This window comes from Coturnix japonica, chromosome 20, assembly GCF_001577835.2.
Source record: "Coturnix japonica isolate 7356 chromosome 20, Coturnix japonica 2.1, whole genome shotgun sequence".
In the NCBI taxonomy this organism is placed as follows: Eukaryota; Metazoa; Chordata; class Aves; order Galliformes; family Phasianidae; genus Coturnix; species Coturnix japonica.
The window spans coordinates 2,129,190-2,148,415 of record NC_029535.1 but is presented as its reverse complement, the minus strand read 5'-3'; the positions used below and the strand labels follow the sequence as shown (position 1 = coordinate 2,148,415).

General features: G+C 44.8%; 1 protein-coding gene across 1 annotated transcript in view; it reads left to right on the top strand.

Annotated features, from left to right (window-relative positions):
- TOX2 (TOX high mobility group box family member 2) overlaps nucleotides 1-19,226 on the top strand; it is a 101,609-nt gene that overhangs the window by 45,239 nt on the left and 37,144 nt on the right. Inside the window, exon 3 of the mRNA XM_015881385.1 lies at nucleotides 11,950-12,195. Coding sequence (XP_015736871.1) covers nucleotides 11,950-12,195 — 246 coding nt within the window. The remainder of the gene's footprint in view (nucleotides 1-11,949; nucleotides 12,196-19,226) is intronic.

The window sequence follows — 19,226 nt, the reverse complement described above, 5'->3', positions numbered from 1 at the left end:
TGTACTAAGATTTTACTTCTTTTCTACTGTTCTTAAAGCAATGCTGTGTCATTTCATATGTTGTGCAAGAGAACAAAAAATAGAGAGAAGACATTGATAGATATTAAATGCCTTTCTTGGCAGACAGTTCAAGAGAAATCTCATGTACTATTTTAGAATGAACAGTAGAGTGTTACACGACATTTATTACAATCAGCAGCTAATGGAATCCCTTCCAGATGGGGTTTTGGAGGTGAGCACAGCATTATAGCTGATGATCCAGGCTTGTGAATTTTGTATGAACTCTCATGTGACAGTGAAATTTTTACAAAGTGAAGTCAGGAAGCAATTCCTGTAACTTCCATCTTAGCAACCAAAGCTTCCATTGCTTGTGTAGTGCTTGGAGAGTACAGTAATACAACTCCTAAGTTGTTAACAATAGGGTGTTTGAAAAACATCACGGAGTGAAAAACTAACGTGACCGAGCAGTTCTGAGACCGAATGAATCATCTTTGTTTCTTCTGCATTTACTCCAGGGGTATAAAAAAAGCAACTTACTCACCTGACAAGATCTGTTAGGCGGTGTGGAGGGCGGTGTTCAAGAAAGATGGAGATGTGGCACTTGGGGTCATGGTTTAGTGTGGTGATGGGTTGAGGGTTGGACTTGATGATCTCAGAGGTCTTTTCTGGCCTTAATGATTCTGTGATTCTGTGATTCCAAGCATCTGGCCAGGCTAAGTCATTCTGGAGGAGGCCTGCTGGGGAGCGGAGTGGCTCCCGTGGCATAAGGAGCACATGGGCTGGCTGTCTAGCAGTGCTGATGAGCTGTTAAAGCCAGCTGACAGCTAATAAAATAGCAGCAAAATATAGAGGAAGATGGTATGCAGCCAACAACATTTATCACTTTATCAAAGATTTCCTACTGTGCTCCATGCCGCTGGAAGTGAGTGCATGTGGAGCCTGCAGAGCTGCTGCCTTTGATGCAAAACGTGGGGGAACCTGGGCAGCTCCGGGGGGAGCAGTTCACACTTCTGAACCCCCAGCATCGCATTGATATGAAGCTGTGTGTGCTGAAAAACCTCCACTCCTGCCCCTCTAGTCAGCCACTGCTGTTGAGAGCCAAATTACTGCTGTGAAGCCATGAGATGGGGAGCTGGGGCTGCCGTGTTCTCAGTTGCTGAGCTCTGATTTCTAAGCTGTGATAAGCAAGATGTTCTGCTGCGCCCTGTTGGGAGGTTGGTTTTGAATCCTGCTTGTGAATGCAGAGGTTCCTTTGCTTCTGGTATGGACCTCTGGGGAGTGGCTTTGGGAAATGGTGTTTATTTGGGGAAACATAGCATCGTGGGCTGCAGAGATACTAAAAAGATTCCAGGCCTTGTGCTCTTGGGATTTCCTACCCCAAGTGATGGATTACTTCTCCTGTCCCATTGGAACCTGTGTTTGGGTCTGTGGCCACTGAGGAGTGATTAGTTGGGGAACTGCTCACTTCCAGCAGGAAAAATGTTGCTTGCTGCTTCAGAGTTTGGATGGAGGCCTGTGCAAACAGGAAGGCACCTCTGTGGCCACAGGACGAGCCCTCTGCTCCCCAAGGGTGTGGGGCTGTCCAAATTTGTGCAGGGTGGGCTCAGTCCCAATTCTGCACTTCCATGACCCTGGCTTGAGGTTGTGCATCCCAAGAGCAAGCACACTGCTGCTAACACCAGGTCCACGTGTTTGCTCCAAAATCTATGTGCTCATGCAGCCGGGCAGGAGAGCAGACCTGACAGTTTGTCCATGTGAAGGATAATGGCATAAAAAGTGGCAAAGCTGACCCAGTGCGCTGCCCATCACCTGCATTGTAGCTCTGCTCGTTGACCATCAGTGACACTGCTGTCATGGGCAGCAACCTCTGAGATTCATCTCAAGCCTGGAAATTCATCAGCAGTCACCGAAAGTGTCTGCGCTCATGCTGTGTGCTCAGGTCTATACATTTGTGTACACTGGAAAGGGCAAAATATGACTTGGCTTTTATTACTTTAATTAAAACATGAGTGAAGGCTATGAGATTCATATTAAATTGTATTTTCCAGGCTGCTGTGTGAAGGGCTAACTGATCTGATTACCATGAAGATTACAAACTATCAAAGTGAAAAAGAGCTTTTTGCAAGTATTTCATATTAAACCTTCAAACATAACACTTTAAGAATAATTATGGTTGTATTACGGGAAAATGATTCATGAATTCTGAATAAATATAAGACCCTTAAAGGGAAATGTTCCAAGACCACAGTTTTCGTTCCAATCTGATGAAATTTAGTATCATTTTGCAGCTGTAGAATAAAATGAAATATATATATATATGTACATAGGCTGTATTGAGTATATGTCAGACTAAACTAATGAGATTTTTTTCATCAACTCTGAGCACGCACGCACACAAATGGAATAGCCGTTCTCATTTGCTGTAATAGAAAGCAGCGAGGAGAAGGGAGAAAGGATCTCGCTGCTCACAAGCCTTTATTCTACTCTTGATTGTTAAATAATATATTTTAAGTTCTCGTGGCCTGACTGCAGAATGTTTGAACTGACGTTAATGGGGACAGGAGAGAAAAAAGGCAGCTACAGGGAAAAAAAGAAGTGAGGAAGGGCCAGGACTGGGGGTTTTATTGGTATTCCCAGTGGGCTGCAATAAAGATACTTTTCACACAATACAGTGAATGTTTACAGCAGACAATTTAGTTTCCTTCCAACAATTATGAGCGAAATTGAATCTCAGGAAATGTTAGTTTTCCCTAAAATTAGACATAACAATAAAGATACCCCTGCAAGTTTATTAAGGAGGGAAGAGAAGAAAAGCCATCAGTCTCTGGAAGACAATTTAGCCAATTTATTTTAAGAATTCCAGCTGACTTCCAAAGCAAACACGCAGCTCTGCAGCCGAGCCTCGTGCTGGGCACTAGCACTTTCCCAGGCTCCAGCAACCAGCACAGTCTGGAAGCAAACACCCATTGGGTGCCCATTTCCACCACGGACCTGGTTGGTGCAGGGGTCTGCTTCCAACCTCTGTTGTTTGATATCAAGAGTAGGAACAGGAGCTTCTCTGGGGATCTTTCTTCAGACCATTTTGGTCACATTTCGGTCTACCTACAATGCTCTTTTTTGTTAACAGCCAGAAGGGCACCAGGTACATGGTTTGGTGTCTTTCTGAACTATAGCTTCTATAGAAACACTCAACTCTGAGTTTGTGGGCATATTTACGTCTTGTCCACACTTTAAAAGATGACAGCAGAAGCCATTGAGCAGTAAGGGCAAATCTGTTTCTGCTTTCAACCCTCATTGTGTCAGGATCTTTTCTAGTTGGGTTGGAGCTTGATGATCTTTAAGGTCCCTTCCAACCAAAGCCACTCTGTGATCCTGTGGTTGTAGCTACTTTTTCCGTCATGGCCACTTCTTCTCTAGAGGGTATTTGATGGACATCTGTGAGTTAGGACGTAGATGAGACACTCAGAGTGACGTGTGTGATTCCATACATAAGCTTATTTTTATTAAAGGAAAAAAAACCCACCAAAATATGTTAAAATTGTTAAAGATAAAAGCTGCTTTTTTCCCCCAAATTTACATATTGGAGGCTTAAGGTTGAGATTTTCACACCTACGCTGGGGATTTGGAGACTTGGCTGTGCACCAGGTTACGGTTCTCATCATTTTGTCATGAGTCTCTTGGTGCTTCGTGCTTTCCCTAACAGCCCGGCACCTTTGTGCTCCTGTGACATGACAGCTTCTGCCTTGGATAAGTGTGTGAATGAATAACATTCTAGTGCTGGTGGTAGTGGAGGAAGGTTTGTGGCTGTGGCTCTTAGAAGCTCAGTAAACTCAAAAGAAGTAAAGAGAGATCCCAGCTGTTGCCCTTAACCTCTCACAGATGGGGCAGGCTGGAGCATGGATGAATTCTGAATGTTCAGTGTCTGCAAGGAGGGAAGCATCCTGGTTCCAAAGGCAATCTTTAACTTCTCTTTTGCCCTACCAGCCCAGGTCACATTCAGCTTCAAATTAACATTGCCTGGCCTTGTTTGGAGGCATCACTTGTCCAAACCCAGTTGTTGAGCTTAACATTAGGGGATGCTCCTGACACCTTCTCTCAGGACTGACTCAGTGTCTGGTGCTGGTGCCTCTCCTGGTGCTAAGGGCCAGGTCTGGGGCTGAGAGTCTTGAGGATAACATGGGAGGCTGATTTATTGCTCCAGGGCTTCCAGTTAATTTCCTTTTCCCATTTCAACCACTTCCTGGCAGTCTGCAATGTTATGCAAGGGATGGGATGGTAAAGGATATCAAGCTGCTCTCAGGGATGGAGAGAAGAAAGGGGAAGGGAGAGCGTGGCATGTCACAAAGCACCAATATGTTTTCAATTTTAATAATATAAAAAGAGGTAAGCAGCACCTTAGCTACAAAGGTGACAGGTGCATAAGAAGCACTGAATAAATACATTAAACATATTTGCTGTAGGCATTTGTCGCTGGAAGTTTAAACATTAGACAAGCCTGCTTTGTCTGATACCATAATACAGCAGGGATGTTCCCAGAGCCATTAGCTCTGCTCTGACTGCAGCTTTACATCTTCACTGGATGTACCATGGAAGCTGCATTGTGTCAGAGATGCCTCAGCGAGTTTTGCACCCAGAAGGAGAAGTGAGTGAGTTCTGGGGTGATTTCAGGTGGCCTTTTGTGGAGCTTATTTCCCCTTTCACAGTGATGTTTTGGTGCTTTTCCCTGGGAATCACTGGGCAGGGCCCCTCTTTGCCTTTGTGCCTATTACCCTGTGGCTGAACAGAGCAGATAAACAGGTTTGCATCTTTAGTTTTGGAAATGACAGGATAAGGAGGAAAGCAGATACTCAATCCATTAAGAAATAACTAGGTGGGTGATTCACTACCATTTGTGTAAATGCTAACTCTGCTCTGCCCGCACAATTTATTAGTACTTCACAGGAGGAAAAAAAAAATAAATTATTTTAATCTCATAATGGATGATGAGCTGTGAAATTGCTTCTGCAGCAGCTGGGCACCCTGGGGGAGGTGCTGCCTTGCACACATTATGCAGGCTCTCCCCACTTCTCCCCGTCCTTGTGCTAATCAGACACATCGAGTCTGGGCACTGGGAAGGGGCTGTGCTGCTACTCGTGGGCTTTATTGCCTTTTTTGCATCATGCATACATGCATACATCATTTCCTTGTCAATTTGACTTGGGGCCTCAAGTGGAACTGGGGAAGCTCGTGGGTCCAAAGTTGGAGCGTGTTGGTGGTGAGCAATGCTTTGGGCAGCACAGGTCCCAGCCCCAGCTCATGTTAAGTAACAGAAATTTAGCGAATGGAATGGGGCTGTGCATCCAGCTCCCAAAGTAGAAGACTTGCTACAGAGCACCCATCCAAAACGCGGCACAAAGTCAGTTTTAAACTCAATGGGAAAACAAAATGAAAGCTGAAAGGGGATAAGCAGGGTACAGAATAAAGTTTCCTTCCTGCTCTGAGTCCTTGCTAGACTGAAGCCAGGTTGAATTAATTTCTTAGAGTGCTTTTTGCTAATTCTTCCCCATATGCACTCCATTACTGTTTGCAGGCTGCCTTATCTCTTGACCTGCTTACAGTGCATTATACATCATTATGTAATGTACCCTTGGCTCGATGCAGAATACCAAATCCAGCCAGCCCAACAATGAATTTCTGTGAAGTGCACTGATCTTATTATGCAAGTTCAGTATGCCATGAGACAAAAAAAAAGGCAATTATGTAAAGTCTGTACTCCTCAAATAATTCCCAGAAACGCATAATATTCTTGAGTAGAATATTATCATATTCCTTGTATTGACTAACAGCAAAGAGCCCAGGAAAGCAAAGCAAAGGGTTTGCATTTGTCCTATCTGGTCGATCTAATTTTAGATCCCTATTGGCTCCTCTCTGCCCAAATGTGCAGTCCCTACAGAATATGTTTTAAAATCAAGCTTTATAAACAATTGGGAGGCAGATGACAGAGGGTTTGCTTTGCTGACATGGAACAGAGCTTGCACATCTCCAAGCTTCCCCTGGATCTCTGCCACGTTTATTTTGAAAGACTTGGGGGAAGAACAGCTACAAAACTGTACTGCGATATCTCCCCATGCTCAGGGCAGATACTGCAGTTAGATATTGCTGCAGGTGAAGAAGAGCAGCTGTGCATCAAATATGCCTTCGAGTCCTGCTAATGAAGACACAACAAAGGGATTGTAGCTCCAGCTATTTGCCAATATTTGCATGAGCCAATATTGAGTGCTCCTGAAAATGCCGTCAGCAGACTTGGAGCTGGGTATCCCAGGTGTTTAGAAGGGGAAGGTCTGTGCCTGTAGGAACATGGTGTTTCCTTCAGTGGTGGAGATGGGAGTTCAGAGGCAGCATTTCCGTGTGGGTCCCATTGTGGCTGGGGACAGCACAGGTAGGGGAAGCACAGCCTGGATGTACTCTGCCCCATGAAAATGGCGTTCAGTGACACAGTAATAACAAACCTGCAAAGCAGGAGTTTGGGGCATGTTTTGTAAGGAGCATGAGGAGCTTCCTGCTGCTGGATATTGATTTCCAGAAGTTACTTAATAGGAATGCAGGGAGGTGGAAGGTAAGTAAAAACAGAGAGAGGTGAAAGTGGGCGATGAGTTGTTCTGGTCTCTGAGGGGCTTCAAGAAGCATTCACTGCTGATCTGCTGCCTTAGGCAGGCCTTGAGTTCTTGGGAGGACAATACATGGTGGTGTGTCTCCATTTCTCCCTCCAAATGGCCCCAGAAGTGTTTCTCCCTGGTGGCATGGGGTGGGTGTTGGGCAGATCAACTGGCACCCACATTGGCCCTGGTGGGGACCTTCCCCGTGCTCCCTTCCATGGCGATAAGTGCAGAACACCAGGTAATGAAGGATGGGAAGGCTGAGAGCTGGGGTGGATTACATTTTTCTTCCACTTAATTCCTGGGGGTAACTTCTTCCCAAACTCATTTCTGTCTTTGTCGCTGGGGAATTAGAGGTCTCTCTCTTCCCTCAGAAGGATAAGTGTACCATTACTAATCCTTTATACACTGCTGAATGCTGCACTGCTGCTCCCATGCATGTCTATTTGCCTTTATGGTAACTGTAACCTTTTCTTGAACCAGAGATTTTCCTGAGCAAGAGCCCTTTGGGATCTCTGTGGGCTTTCTTGGATATATTTTTAATAAACACAATAATTTGACTGCAGGCCCATTACCTATCCCCTGTTTGTTCTATGGGAGAGTCATTTCCATGCCTACAAAAGCACTAACTCATAGGGCAATCAGAGGAAGAATGACAACCAGAACAAAATCGGTGTGTGCTGTGATAAGCCAGTCCATCTTCAGCATCATGCACCATTGTGTTATGTATTGCCTGTAAATAACGGCCTCGAGAAGATATTAAATCTTTAGGAAAAATCAAGTCTTAATTGTAACTATATTTTTGTTTTCCATTTTGGTTTATATACAGTATATGACTTTTGCAGAGACATTTTTATTCCAGGAAAATGACAGGCCAACAAGAAGCCATAATTGCACTGATTTTTAGAAGTGCCTGCATTACTACGGATCTGATGTACTGCAAGACATGAATCAGAAAAATTCTATTAAAAAATCTCTTGAATGGCTGACACAGGAGTATTATCCACCATGATTAATTTGACTTGGTCATTATGAACACAGACAAGTCTGACAAAATTGCATTTCATTCCCCACTGAATTCATAAAATCACTATACACATAATAAGAAGTTCGAGTTGTGCGCTATCCACTGTTCTTGACAGGATTCCAGTCCTGGATAAGATGCTGATTAAAAAAAAAGAGGGAAGTGGGGGGAGAGGGACTTGGGAGCCTCTTTAAAACCTACAATATGGCTGATTTCTTTTGCTATAAATTGTTTGCAGAACTCCATTATTTTTAGCTCTTTTTTTTTTGCAGTGAAGTGGTGATGCAGGTCAACCACAGCTCAGGTGATGTAAAAAATGAGTGTATGCTATGAATACTCATGGCCAGTTCCCTGCATTTTCCATCCTGCCTAGCAACATGGCACCCCATAGTAGCAATCCCTTCACCCAAGTAGCAGCTAGACAAGGAGATCCAAGGTTTGCAGGGCAAAAGTGAATGTTTAGGACTCTGGTGTCTCCTTTCCATGCACATTTGGCTTTATGAAACTTGTACAAAGGGCTTCTTTTGCACTGTCAAATTTGGTTTAAACCATTCAGAAGGGATTGATTGAAATCCCATCCTGTGGGATCCATGTCTACAGCACTGGGGACAAAGGGCAGGTAGGATGAAGAAGTAAATCTCTACCTCCATTCCAGGGCAGTGATGTCCAGCAGCACTGTGGTGGAGGCTGACTGGCTGCTAGGGTTCACCGTAGCATGCAGAATGTGAATCAAAGCAACAATAGGAGGAAATGATGAGAAACTTGGGGAACGTTAAAGAGTTTGATTGATTGCTCTTTGGTTGAACCAACATTCGTTTGGGATTTAAATCCCACACTGCAGGAAGGAAAGGAGCACAGAGGTCTCAGCAGGCAGGTAGAACCCAGTTTGCTGCTGGTGGTGGGGCTGCCTGCATTCCTGCTGGTCTCCTGGCATGTCTGCATGCTACTGGAGGTTGTGCACGCACTTCCAGTGCACGTTTACATTTGTGCAAGGACTCGTTTTTCCTTTTTCAACTGCATTCCCTCAGTCAAAAACCTGAGCATGTGAAAATTAATGTTAAAAAGGGCTGGGAGAACATTGAAGACAATTTGTAGATTGCATGTGGCTGGCTGTTAATAAATACTTCCTTACAGCATTCCTCCAACTCTACCCAAGTAATTCATTGGCCCCGCTATTCACAGGCAGGATGTCCACGTGCAGAGATGAGGCAAATCAATTGCCATTGCTAAGCCCCAGAGCTGCTGATGCAGAAAATCAGCACTGCTTCATATCTTGGCACGGGGCTTTGGAAGGCACAGGTGGGAGTGCTGCCCTCGGCAGCCTCGTGGTGTGCACTGTGCTGTGGTTCTTGCTGGCATTGGAGTGTTTCTTTGGGGTTTCCAACATTCAGGTGCCTTCCACCTTCTCCTGCCACCTGAACCAACTGTGCTGCCCCTGTGGCTACAGCACTCTGTGCTCTCCATGCATAGAGGAGCACAAGCTTTGTTGGTGTCTGTCACAGTAGCACTTGTTCACAAATAGCAATGTTTTATTCACTCTGCAGACTTCTCAGCCTGCTTTTCATCCAGCCCTATGTAATGTCTGAAATACCTAGGGGGTCACGTTCCTACAGCAATAAGCTCTTGTGTTAGCTGCAGGAAAAGCTTCGTTAGCAGGTAAGGGGTGGGAGAGTCCATGGTGTTTTGTGTCATCTGGATGATTAGGGTGCGATGAATCACATCAGTCGACATATTTCCTTTGTACCTTACTGGGAATACATTTTCTTTCTTAGGCTCGCGTTTACTGTTGAGTGTTATTTGACAGGGCAAATATTTACCTGCAATAATGCTGCAAATTTCTATCCTTTTCACTGTGAATAATATTTCTCTGAATCGGGGCTTGGCTGCAACTCCTGGATCCTTGTGGATAATCACACAGAGCACGACTCAGGGAAGAATTGGGGTCACTGGATGTTTGCCATGCTTCTGAGGAGAGTGGTTCCCAGGTCCTTGGTCAAGTCATGTCTTCTATGATTAATAGCAATGTGCAGGGGAGAAGTGCTGGCCAGCTGTAGAGTGTATTTTAAAGAAAGACAGTATTTCCCTCCTTATCCAAGAGGGAAAAGGCAGGAGGTTGCTGTGTTTGCTGGGCCCAGAGCAGAGCAGGCCGAGGGGAAGCACCCATGGCGGCTGCAGCTCCTCACAGGGAGCGGAGGGCAGCGCTGAGCTGGAGAGGCCTGGCACAGGGAGGTTTGTTGTTTCAGCTGATGTCAGCGTTTTAATTCGAAAGGGAATCATGTGTCATCACAACAACTGTCATCTGTTGGAGAGCAGAAAATCCTAGATCTCCATGGCTCGCTGTGCAGTCTGCAGTGGGCGGCCTTTCAGCAGGGCAAGCTTCCCCATGCCTGGCTTGGGATTCCTGGTGGGAGGAAAGGGTTTAGGCCAGCTCGCTAATCTAATTTGTAATGTATCCTTATAACGTATAATTGGCTGTTTAATTCAATTCAAATTAACATAAGAATAGAAAACAGAATCTACCACGCAGCCCGGGCAGTGGTGGGAAGGGGCATGGGGTGTTGCTGGCAGGAGATTGGAGATGATGGCTTTTGTGCATGTGATGTGAGCCCACCCTTCATAGGCATGGATACATCCCCCTGGCCATGCCAACAGTGTGCCACAATAAAGCCCCCCCACCCCACCATGACTCTTCTCCCTTCCCTATCTCTCTTGCCATCTATTTAAAACATATATAGAATAACGGCGGCCTGTTTTGGAAAATCCTTCTGTGCAGTGTGGTGTAAAAGCTGGCAGGCACCAAGGCTGATTACGTTGATTGGATATTGTCTAATCTGATTTTGATTGTGTACGGCTTTGATTGTGATTCTGATAGGTCTGCACAATACTGTAGCTCTTTCGGAGGGCTGTGTGAGTTACAGAAGGTTTTTTTCTCCCAGGCTGAATAGCATAAAGAACGTGCAGGGGGAGCGGGGGCTAAACCACCTCAAAGCCCTTCCGTGAGCTGCTTTGCGGCAGCATGAGCAACTGGTAGTTTTGAAGAGAGCTTTAGGAAACTTTGAGTGGGTTTTACATAATTTAGTTAAGCGCAGAAAAGCCACTCGCTTATATACCTGATACCAAAATAAACCAGTTGGAGGAACAAGTTTGCTGTGCAATGATTTATTTAAATCCCTTTCCATAAAGCGCGGAGTGAAATCCTCTTAAATAGCTGGAGACGAATTTATGTACCTCGAAGAGTGTAGCTCAAATGAAAACTTAACTGCTAGACGTATTAAATGGGATCTGTCTGCTTTTGTGTGCAGCCTCTCATCCCCCTACCTTGCCTGCACAGTACCACTGCTAGACAGAAGCTGACTGGAAAAACAACTGGGCTTGAATTTCCCCTGAACAATAACTGTTGATACGGAGCTAGCTCAGCCTGGTCTCCTTCTTATATTTCTGGTGTACTCGTGTTTCCCCAAAGCAAGTAGGAATTTCACGCAAGTGTGAGTAATTGGGAGGGACATGCAGCATATGTGCTCTGCTCTGTTTTTGTGATGGGATGAGGGGAGACAAGAGGTGGATTTCCCCTTAGCCGCCTCTCCTACCGGATTCTCTGAGCTCTGATTAAAAATGTATATGTTTTTTTAATTTAATTTCATTTTATTAAGGGTTTTCTCCCTGCAGTCTGGGGGTGATGAAGAGCGTGAACCCAAATGTGAGCTCTGGGGCAATGGATTAATAAAGCCTGAAATGTTCAACTGGTTTTGCACACGCCTGGGGTTTTGCTCTTAAATCGAGTATTAAGTCCAAATCCAACCATGAAACTAGGTGATCTGAGAAATTCAGCTTAAAATCCATGTGTGTAATACTATGGCTAATCAGAATTTCATATGCTATAATAATAAGTGAAACAGTAGATCTTTAGAATAAGCCTCCTCTGCCAGAGTCTGCCTCCGTAATTAATAATTTTGGATAGATTTACGCTTACATTATGAAGCAAATATGTTCTTGTCTGATATAAAAGCAGTTACACAGGTGTAATAATATATATGTGTTTTTCATACAAATTGGAATGCTTAATTTTACACAAATCAGCAGAAAACATGGGAAACAAAAGAAGCAGCATCTCTGTACATTCACAGGGAGTGTTGGTACAGAGATGAGGGCGTGCTAATCCAAACCAGATTTGTATGAGAATATAAGGAAGGACAAACCTCAGTGTGGGGCACTATCAGGCTTTCTCTCTTTAGAGGAGCTTATAAACTGGTAAAGAGTGACGCATTGTGAAATGTCTTTTTCACTTTTTAGACATATAATAGTCAGAATGAGAATAATGAAGACTACGAAATCCCACCCATCACACCTCCCAACCTCCCCGACCCTTCACTCCTGCACTTGGTGGACCACAAAGCTGGATATCACTCCCTGTGCCACAGCCTGCCTCCAAACAGCCTGATACCCGCGTACCCCTACCAGAACATGGACCTGCCAGCCATCATGGTCTCCAACATGCTGAGTCAGGATGGGCATCTCCTCTCCAGCCAGCTACCCACGGTCAGTGACTTCCCCCTGTTTTCATCTTTCGTTAAAGCCATTTCTGTACATCATGCAATGATTTGATTGAGATGCTATACATTCAATGAGCTGCTTGCACCAGGGATGGGGATTGAGCCTCCTGCTTGATGCCCCGTGCCCTGCTGCAGGAGTAGCTCAGTGGCATTGGTTGGAGGAGCACGGCTGCCCCATGGAGGGAGAGTTTTCCTCTTGATTTTCAGGAGAACAAGATCCCTGCTTGCTCTTGCAAGCTCAAGTTGCCTTTTGGCTCACACGGTGGTAAGGTGATGCCTTGCAGAGTTTCAAATGATGCTTCTATAGGAATAAATAACGCAGGGATAATGAAGTGTAGTCAGCTCTGGGAAGGAACTTTGGGGCTAATTAGGCCTTAAGACGCTTCTGCAGCAGCAGCAGCATTGAGGAAAGGTGTTCTTGTGTTTTTTGGCAATGCTATTGAATTAACACTGGAGCTGTGTAATAATATTTTCCTCTTTACCTCATTTAGCCCTATGGTTAGTTTTCTACATTGTTTCTCTCTAAGATCATTGATTTTCATCGGTGCTGTTGGAAGGCATCAATATCAAGCAGAGTTAATTTTACTTTATTTGCATTGCCTGCAAGCCTGCAACTGCTCCAGCTAGACAGCATTTGGTGTCGATTGCTTGAGTAGATAATGGTCTGAAAGACAGTGATATTTAAATATTTAAATGGGATATTATCTCTTAGTCTAGGAAAATCCCAAGGCTTTCTAAAGTCTTGGTGCATCTCCAAGTTGCGCGGTTAGTGTGTTCAAGAAAAACATCATCTTCTGCCTATCAATATTGAACGCGAGCATATTCCTATGAAATTAAATATTACTTAGGTCTCTGTGTTAGCTTTTAGGTTCGTAGGTGATTAAAACATTCATTTCTGAGACAAAAAGAGTCAATTTCGGATGAAATATTTCTCCCTAGTTTAATTTAAAGCACAACCCTTTTTCCTGACCCCTATTTTCATAACACAATAATTTTATCCTGTGTTGATTGTCTCATTTTTGAGAGGTGATATTGCACTTATAAATCACTTTCTAAAATACCTAAAGAAACAAGAATAGTGGGATTTATTAAACAGCTTCTGTACGTCTGAAATAATTTATTTTGGAGTAGTCCTTGGGAAATGTTCTCTTTCTTATTTTATGGTACTGTTTTACAAATGCAGCGTGGTGACAATAAATCAGGGCTGAACCGGAGAAGATAAGAAGGGGGCTTAGTGGGCTGTAAACATACAATAGAGAGATTAAGATTTGTTTGCCCCTTACCACTAAAATAAAAAATCCAGTGAACCCTGAATTTTCCAGCCGATAGTGAATTGAAAGTGCTTAGTTTTGAGTGGAAACCTCCGGAGCTGCAATACATCTTCAAAGGTCCCAGCAGTAAAGGAAGTAGATCAGGGTGCGAATGGTGTTGCAATGTCAAGTTGAAATTAAATCCTGCCTTCCCCTCCCGCCGAAGCCTTTTTTCCATGTTGTCAGGCCTGTGCTGCAGGAGCAGCTCCCAGCCCTATTTTTTCCTGCCCAGCTGTGGTTTTGGATGCCCACACTGAGTTCCCCTCACTCCAGTACACCTCCTTTGTGTCAGGATTGTAGCATGTGTTCCATAATTACCACTGGGGAGCAAGGCATGTGTGTGATGGAGTAATTAAATACAAGAAACAGAGCAGATTTTTAAGCCTGTGTCACTGACACCACCTGCCCGCATCCCATTGAGCCTCAGCTCTCTGGGTGAGGCACCATGAAGATGCTTCAGGCCTTGCTGCCTGTCACTGTGTGATGTGTGACCTTCTCCAAACCCACCCAAAAGTTCATCACATTCAAGTGGGAGATGTAGCAGCAAAGGGTCTGGTCAAAGAATCATAAAATCATAGAATCACAGAATAGCCTGGGTTGAAAAGGACCACAATGATCATCTGGTTTCAACCCTCCTGCTACATGCAGGGTTGCCAACCACCAGACCAGGCTGCCCAGAGCCACATCCAGCCTGGCCTTGAATGCCTGCAGGGATGGGGCATCCACAAAAAAGGAAGGGATTTATCTGCTTGCTCTTCCAAAAAGAGTGGATTTATTGTGATGCAGGCGGAGATGGGAAACATAACTGCAGAGGCAGCGTGTGGAAGTTTGTCTGTGCTCCAGAGCAGGTGTTGCATCGTACGCTGTATCGCATTTTGAACACACAACTATTTCCTGCCTTGGCTGCCATGTCTTGTGGTTGGGATGCAGTAAAAAATATGGTGAATGAGTCAAGGTCAAGTGTTTGGATGTGGGTAAGGCTTCTCCAAACAACAGCTAAAGGTTTGGTATTTTGCAGAAGGCAACCTTGTGCTAAATTCTTAACAGGACAGGTTATTCTCCCTTGCCATCTATTATTATTATTATTATTATTATTATTATTATTATTATTATTATTATTATTATTATTATTATTATTTGCTACGAAGGGAGGACGATGGTTAGAGGGAAAGTAAATAGGAGAGATGTGATTTTCACAGAGAAATGGTGAATACTTAAGAAAATAAAAGAGGAAAAAAGACCCGTTTTTCAAGTAAAGAGAATGACTTTGCCCACTCTGAGCATCCTCTCAGCTTCTTGGTGTCGACACGTGGCTGCTGAACCCTCACAGGGGTCCAGTGGGGACCTGGTGGATGTAAGCGAGAGCTGGGAAGCACCTTGCATTGCTGGAGATAGACAGCAAGGAGGGGTGCTGCTGGGGGAAGGAGCTGCTGTGAATAAATGAGATTTCAGGAGGGATTTGGCAGAACATATTTGACAGAAAGAAAGGGTGATCAAGGTCAGAGCCCATGAATCTCCAGCATAGTGCAAACATATTTCCATAAATATTAGATAGCGGCGTATCTCTGCTCATAAGGTGGGATGGTGCCCAGTCCTGGGTGCTGCACCCTTCTCTGCTGGGTGGAACTATGGCACAGCCGTGTGTTTTTTGCTGGGGGAAACATCATGTTGGACACCCCAAGTGGCAGCTGTTAGGAGCAAGCATTGACTTTGCCATCAGTATGAGAGTTTGAATGGAGAACCTGGCAACTATCTGTGCATCTCCGCTCTGTGGTGCTTCTTTATGATGGGAGATCTACTTGACTTTCTTTCTTGACATTTGCACTGGATATAATTATGAATAAGCTACCCAAAATCAGCCTCCCTCACTGTTTAGCTCTTCTGGAAGCAAGTGCTGTTCTATGGTCCCTCCCTTCCCCTTGCTGGGAAGAGAAGGAGAGATGGAGAGGTTGGAAAGAAACTATCCCTTGAGCTCTGGGTGATAAATTTTTTCTGCTATCAGCAAGCTGGTGCATCAGCTTGAGTGAAAAAAAAGAAGAAGAAAAAAATAGAAAAAGACTCCAGAAATATCCTGGAACTGTTTCATTTCAGTTTGAGCAAAACCAGATAGTCTGAAAAATGTTCAGAATCACCAGTGGTGGGAAGCATGTCCGTGGTGTAAAAGATGTCAGATTTCTGGTTAGGTCTGGAACCTCTATGCACTGGGTTACTGGCTTTAATTATTGTTTCCTGGGGGTTCCTTCCAGGGAGGAGAGGTTAAGGGCAGGAGGAATCAGAGCAACAAGGATGAATGCAACCCTGACATTTCTGAAGAATTGGTTGGCTGACTTCAGGTAGCTTGGCTTTGGAAAGCAGGCAGCCGTTATGTAGCACTATTGGGCTTTTCTGTGGAATTGAAAGAAAGAGAGAAAAAAAAAAAAAAAAAAAGAACACAAAACCAAGAAAAAAAATCAGTTGTGACAGACCTACCTGGCTCCCTGTGAGAAATGAAGATGAAAAGCAGCCACCTCTCCAAAGTAGGGTTGTGTGCCTGCCTTCGCCATGGGGGTGGTGTAGGTCATTGAGGACAAACATCTTGCTGGTCACCAGCAGAAGACCCTGAGCAAAGTGGTGGATTCACCATCCCAGGAGGCTTTCAAGAAGAGGTTGGATGTGGCAGTGAGTGGCATAGTTTGGTGGGCACGGTGGTGATGGGTTGACGGACTTGGTGATCTTAGGTGGTGGTCTATCCAACATTAATGATTCTGCAGTTCAATAACCTACTCCAGCACTGGTAAGAGCATCTCCCTGGCTGGTGCTATGGGTTTCTTTTCATCTCCCATCCTTCCCATCTTTTCAACTGGAGCCCGAGTCACAAGAGGGCAGGAGCATCTCTGTTAGTGAGTAGCTCCAGTACAGCCTTAGTTGTGGGAACATGAAGAGGGCACCGGGCTGGATACACACAGAGCTGCAGCTCCGTAGGTGATAGAGATGTTACAGCAGGCACTGCTACTTACATGGTGTTGGCAAATAACTTCCAGTGCATAAATATTGCAAGAATTTTAAATCACTGCCTGGTGAAATAAGTTATTAGAAACAACTCTGGTTCCAGCAGCGTCCTGAGCGTGGGCTGGCGCCATGTCACCACGTCACCAGGAGCAAAGAGTTAGCAGAACCCTGTGCCCTGGCACTCCCATGGTGTGTGCTTCAGGTTTGGACTCATTTGCCTTCCTGCTTACTAACAGTTCACTATTAAAAGCTGAACTCCAAACACGAGCCCTTGGTGGAAAATAGCAATAACACAGCCGTACGTGAAGGGCTCTTTGTATTAAACAGAGCCCTGTTTGCAATTCCCTGCTAGTGTTTTTCTCAGAGGCAATAAATGAAAGAAATATGTCTTTTTAAATTTTATAAAACTCAGAAAAATGGTTTTAAACAGCTTTTCTTCACCTCCTATAATTATTTATTTTCAAACAGTCCTTCAGGGTAATGTTCCGTTTTCTTATTTCACACTCCTTTTTCTCATAAATGAACCATCACTTCAATAAATCATTATGAAAACAGAGACTAACACAAACCCTGAAAGGTTGAAAGATTTATGTAACACATTTATGTTTTCCATTTTCTCATTCTGGTACTCCACTGCTAAAGCTAAGCTAATAAAAGCTGCTATTAATATTTCTTGTTGCCTGGCAACTGCAGAGAGGGAGTAATAGCTTTAGCTAGAAAAATAGATGACCGATAAGGAAAAATTCAATTCTTTTATTATCTCAAGGGAAAATGGGCTTTTACTGGAACATTATGATGTACGAGTGCAAAGTTGAATACAAAGGATATTTTTTCAGTTGTTTTTCTATTTTTAATGAACGTTATTTTACCTTCACAAACTTGTTTAAGGCGTTTGCCCCACCTACTTGCGAGCTTAATTTAGCTACACCCACACATGCTGCTGGCTCTGATGTCTGTTGGCATTTCATTTGAAAGCCCCTTCCCTCCATGCACGCCCCTCCCCCCCATTCTCAGCCCTATCGCTTGTAACATTTTGCTCCAGGTCGGAGCAAGATTCCCAATCAAAGAGCAAATTGTTTGTGTATTTAAGAGCAGGAAGGGGCACGGTCTGATAGTTACTTGGGGAAGTTCTGGCAGCTGTGGCTGAGCCCTGTGTGTTTGCAGAGAGCAAATGTAGCTGTTTCTGGCCATGCATGGTGCTGGGTGCGGAGCTGGTGCTGTAGCCAGAAGTGTGGGTCTTTATGGGGACATAGCTCCTCCTCTATTGGAGAACTTCCCTGGGGCTTCTCATCATCTTAAACACCAGCCTGAGCTCTTTGCTTGCAGCTGCTGCAGCTGCTGCACGATCCAGGCCAGGTGAAGCAGGAGAGCTCCAAGTGATGATGGTTGAACCAGGTCCTAGCTGTGCTGGTGCTCAGACAGCAGCAGGGCTGGGCATGCAGTGAGTGTGATAAACTGAGCTGCTTCTGGGGTGCCTGTGCTGTTGCATCTCAGGTTCACCCCTGGGTATCCCATCTCTGTGATAAGAGGAATAAGAGATACACTGTTTGTGGGCATGTTGTGACAGCTGAGAACAAAGCGGGTTTGAGTTTTGGTTGGTAACATGAGATTGACTTCAGGAAGGAGGCAAGTTGCCACCTTTGCATGCTGGCTCTGAACATGGCGACCTTCTCCTGCTGGAACTGGGGATCTCACATGGAATCTTCTTGGCTGTCCTCTCACAGCTTCCTCCTTGCATGATTCCTGCTCCCCAGCAATGCTCGTGGTCAGCACGTCTCAGCCCCAGATCCCCTTCAAAGTCTCTGTATGGAGGAAGGCTCTGAGACTCACAATATGCACACAGTGCTTGATGTTCCCCGGGATCATAGAGACAGAAGGAATAATCTTCCTGAGCTTTAGGGCTTCCCATAGCCAATACGAGGTTCTTGCCAAGCTGTGACAAACTCCACCTGCACAGTAATGGATAAACTGCATGGAATGATGGCATCTGCTCACAGGTGTCACCTCCTAGCAGATCTTTCTGGGTATTCCTGGTAAATTACCTTTGCTCTGTACTATTGCATCACTATTACTATTGTAAGTGTTGTATGCTGTGATAATAACAATAAAATTACACATCCCTGGGCCAGAGCCACAGGGTGCAGAGCCCATGGGAGGAGAACATTGAAAAACTCTCTACCCACAGCAGCAGTACAGAAGAATATCACTTAGCTGCACAGTAACAATCAGAGATGTGCTGGTTGTTCTGCAGACCTCAGACCAGAAGCATGGTGCTGGTTGCACTCTATCTAGATTTCTTCTTCCCCATCCATCCTTCCTGTCATATGCAAGAGTCACTGCTTCACACTCGTGTCCATCCTTTTCCTTCTGTCCCAAAACCAGGACTCTCTTCTCACCTTTCCCTTCTGCCCTCAGGCTGCTCATTACCATTGGCAGCCCCACCGCTTGGAGTCACCCCATCAGCCACTATATCCCCATGAGAGCATTGTCCCCAGGCCTAGTGGCAATCCTCCTGCTCCCCCCACATCACACACCACCAGCCATTAAGCAGTTGCAAAACAATTTGCTTTGCTTTTACGGCCATTTAAAATGTTACCGATTTTTAAATGCAAACTTCTCAGGAACAACCATCAGCGCTGTAAACACGCAGCTTGTGCAACACCACCGAGGAGGCTCATTGTGAACAGCATGCGTATTAGTAGTGTAATTAAAATATCAA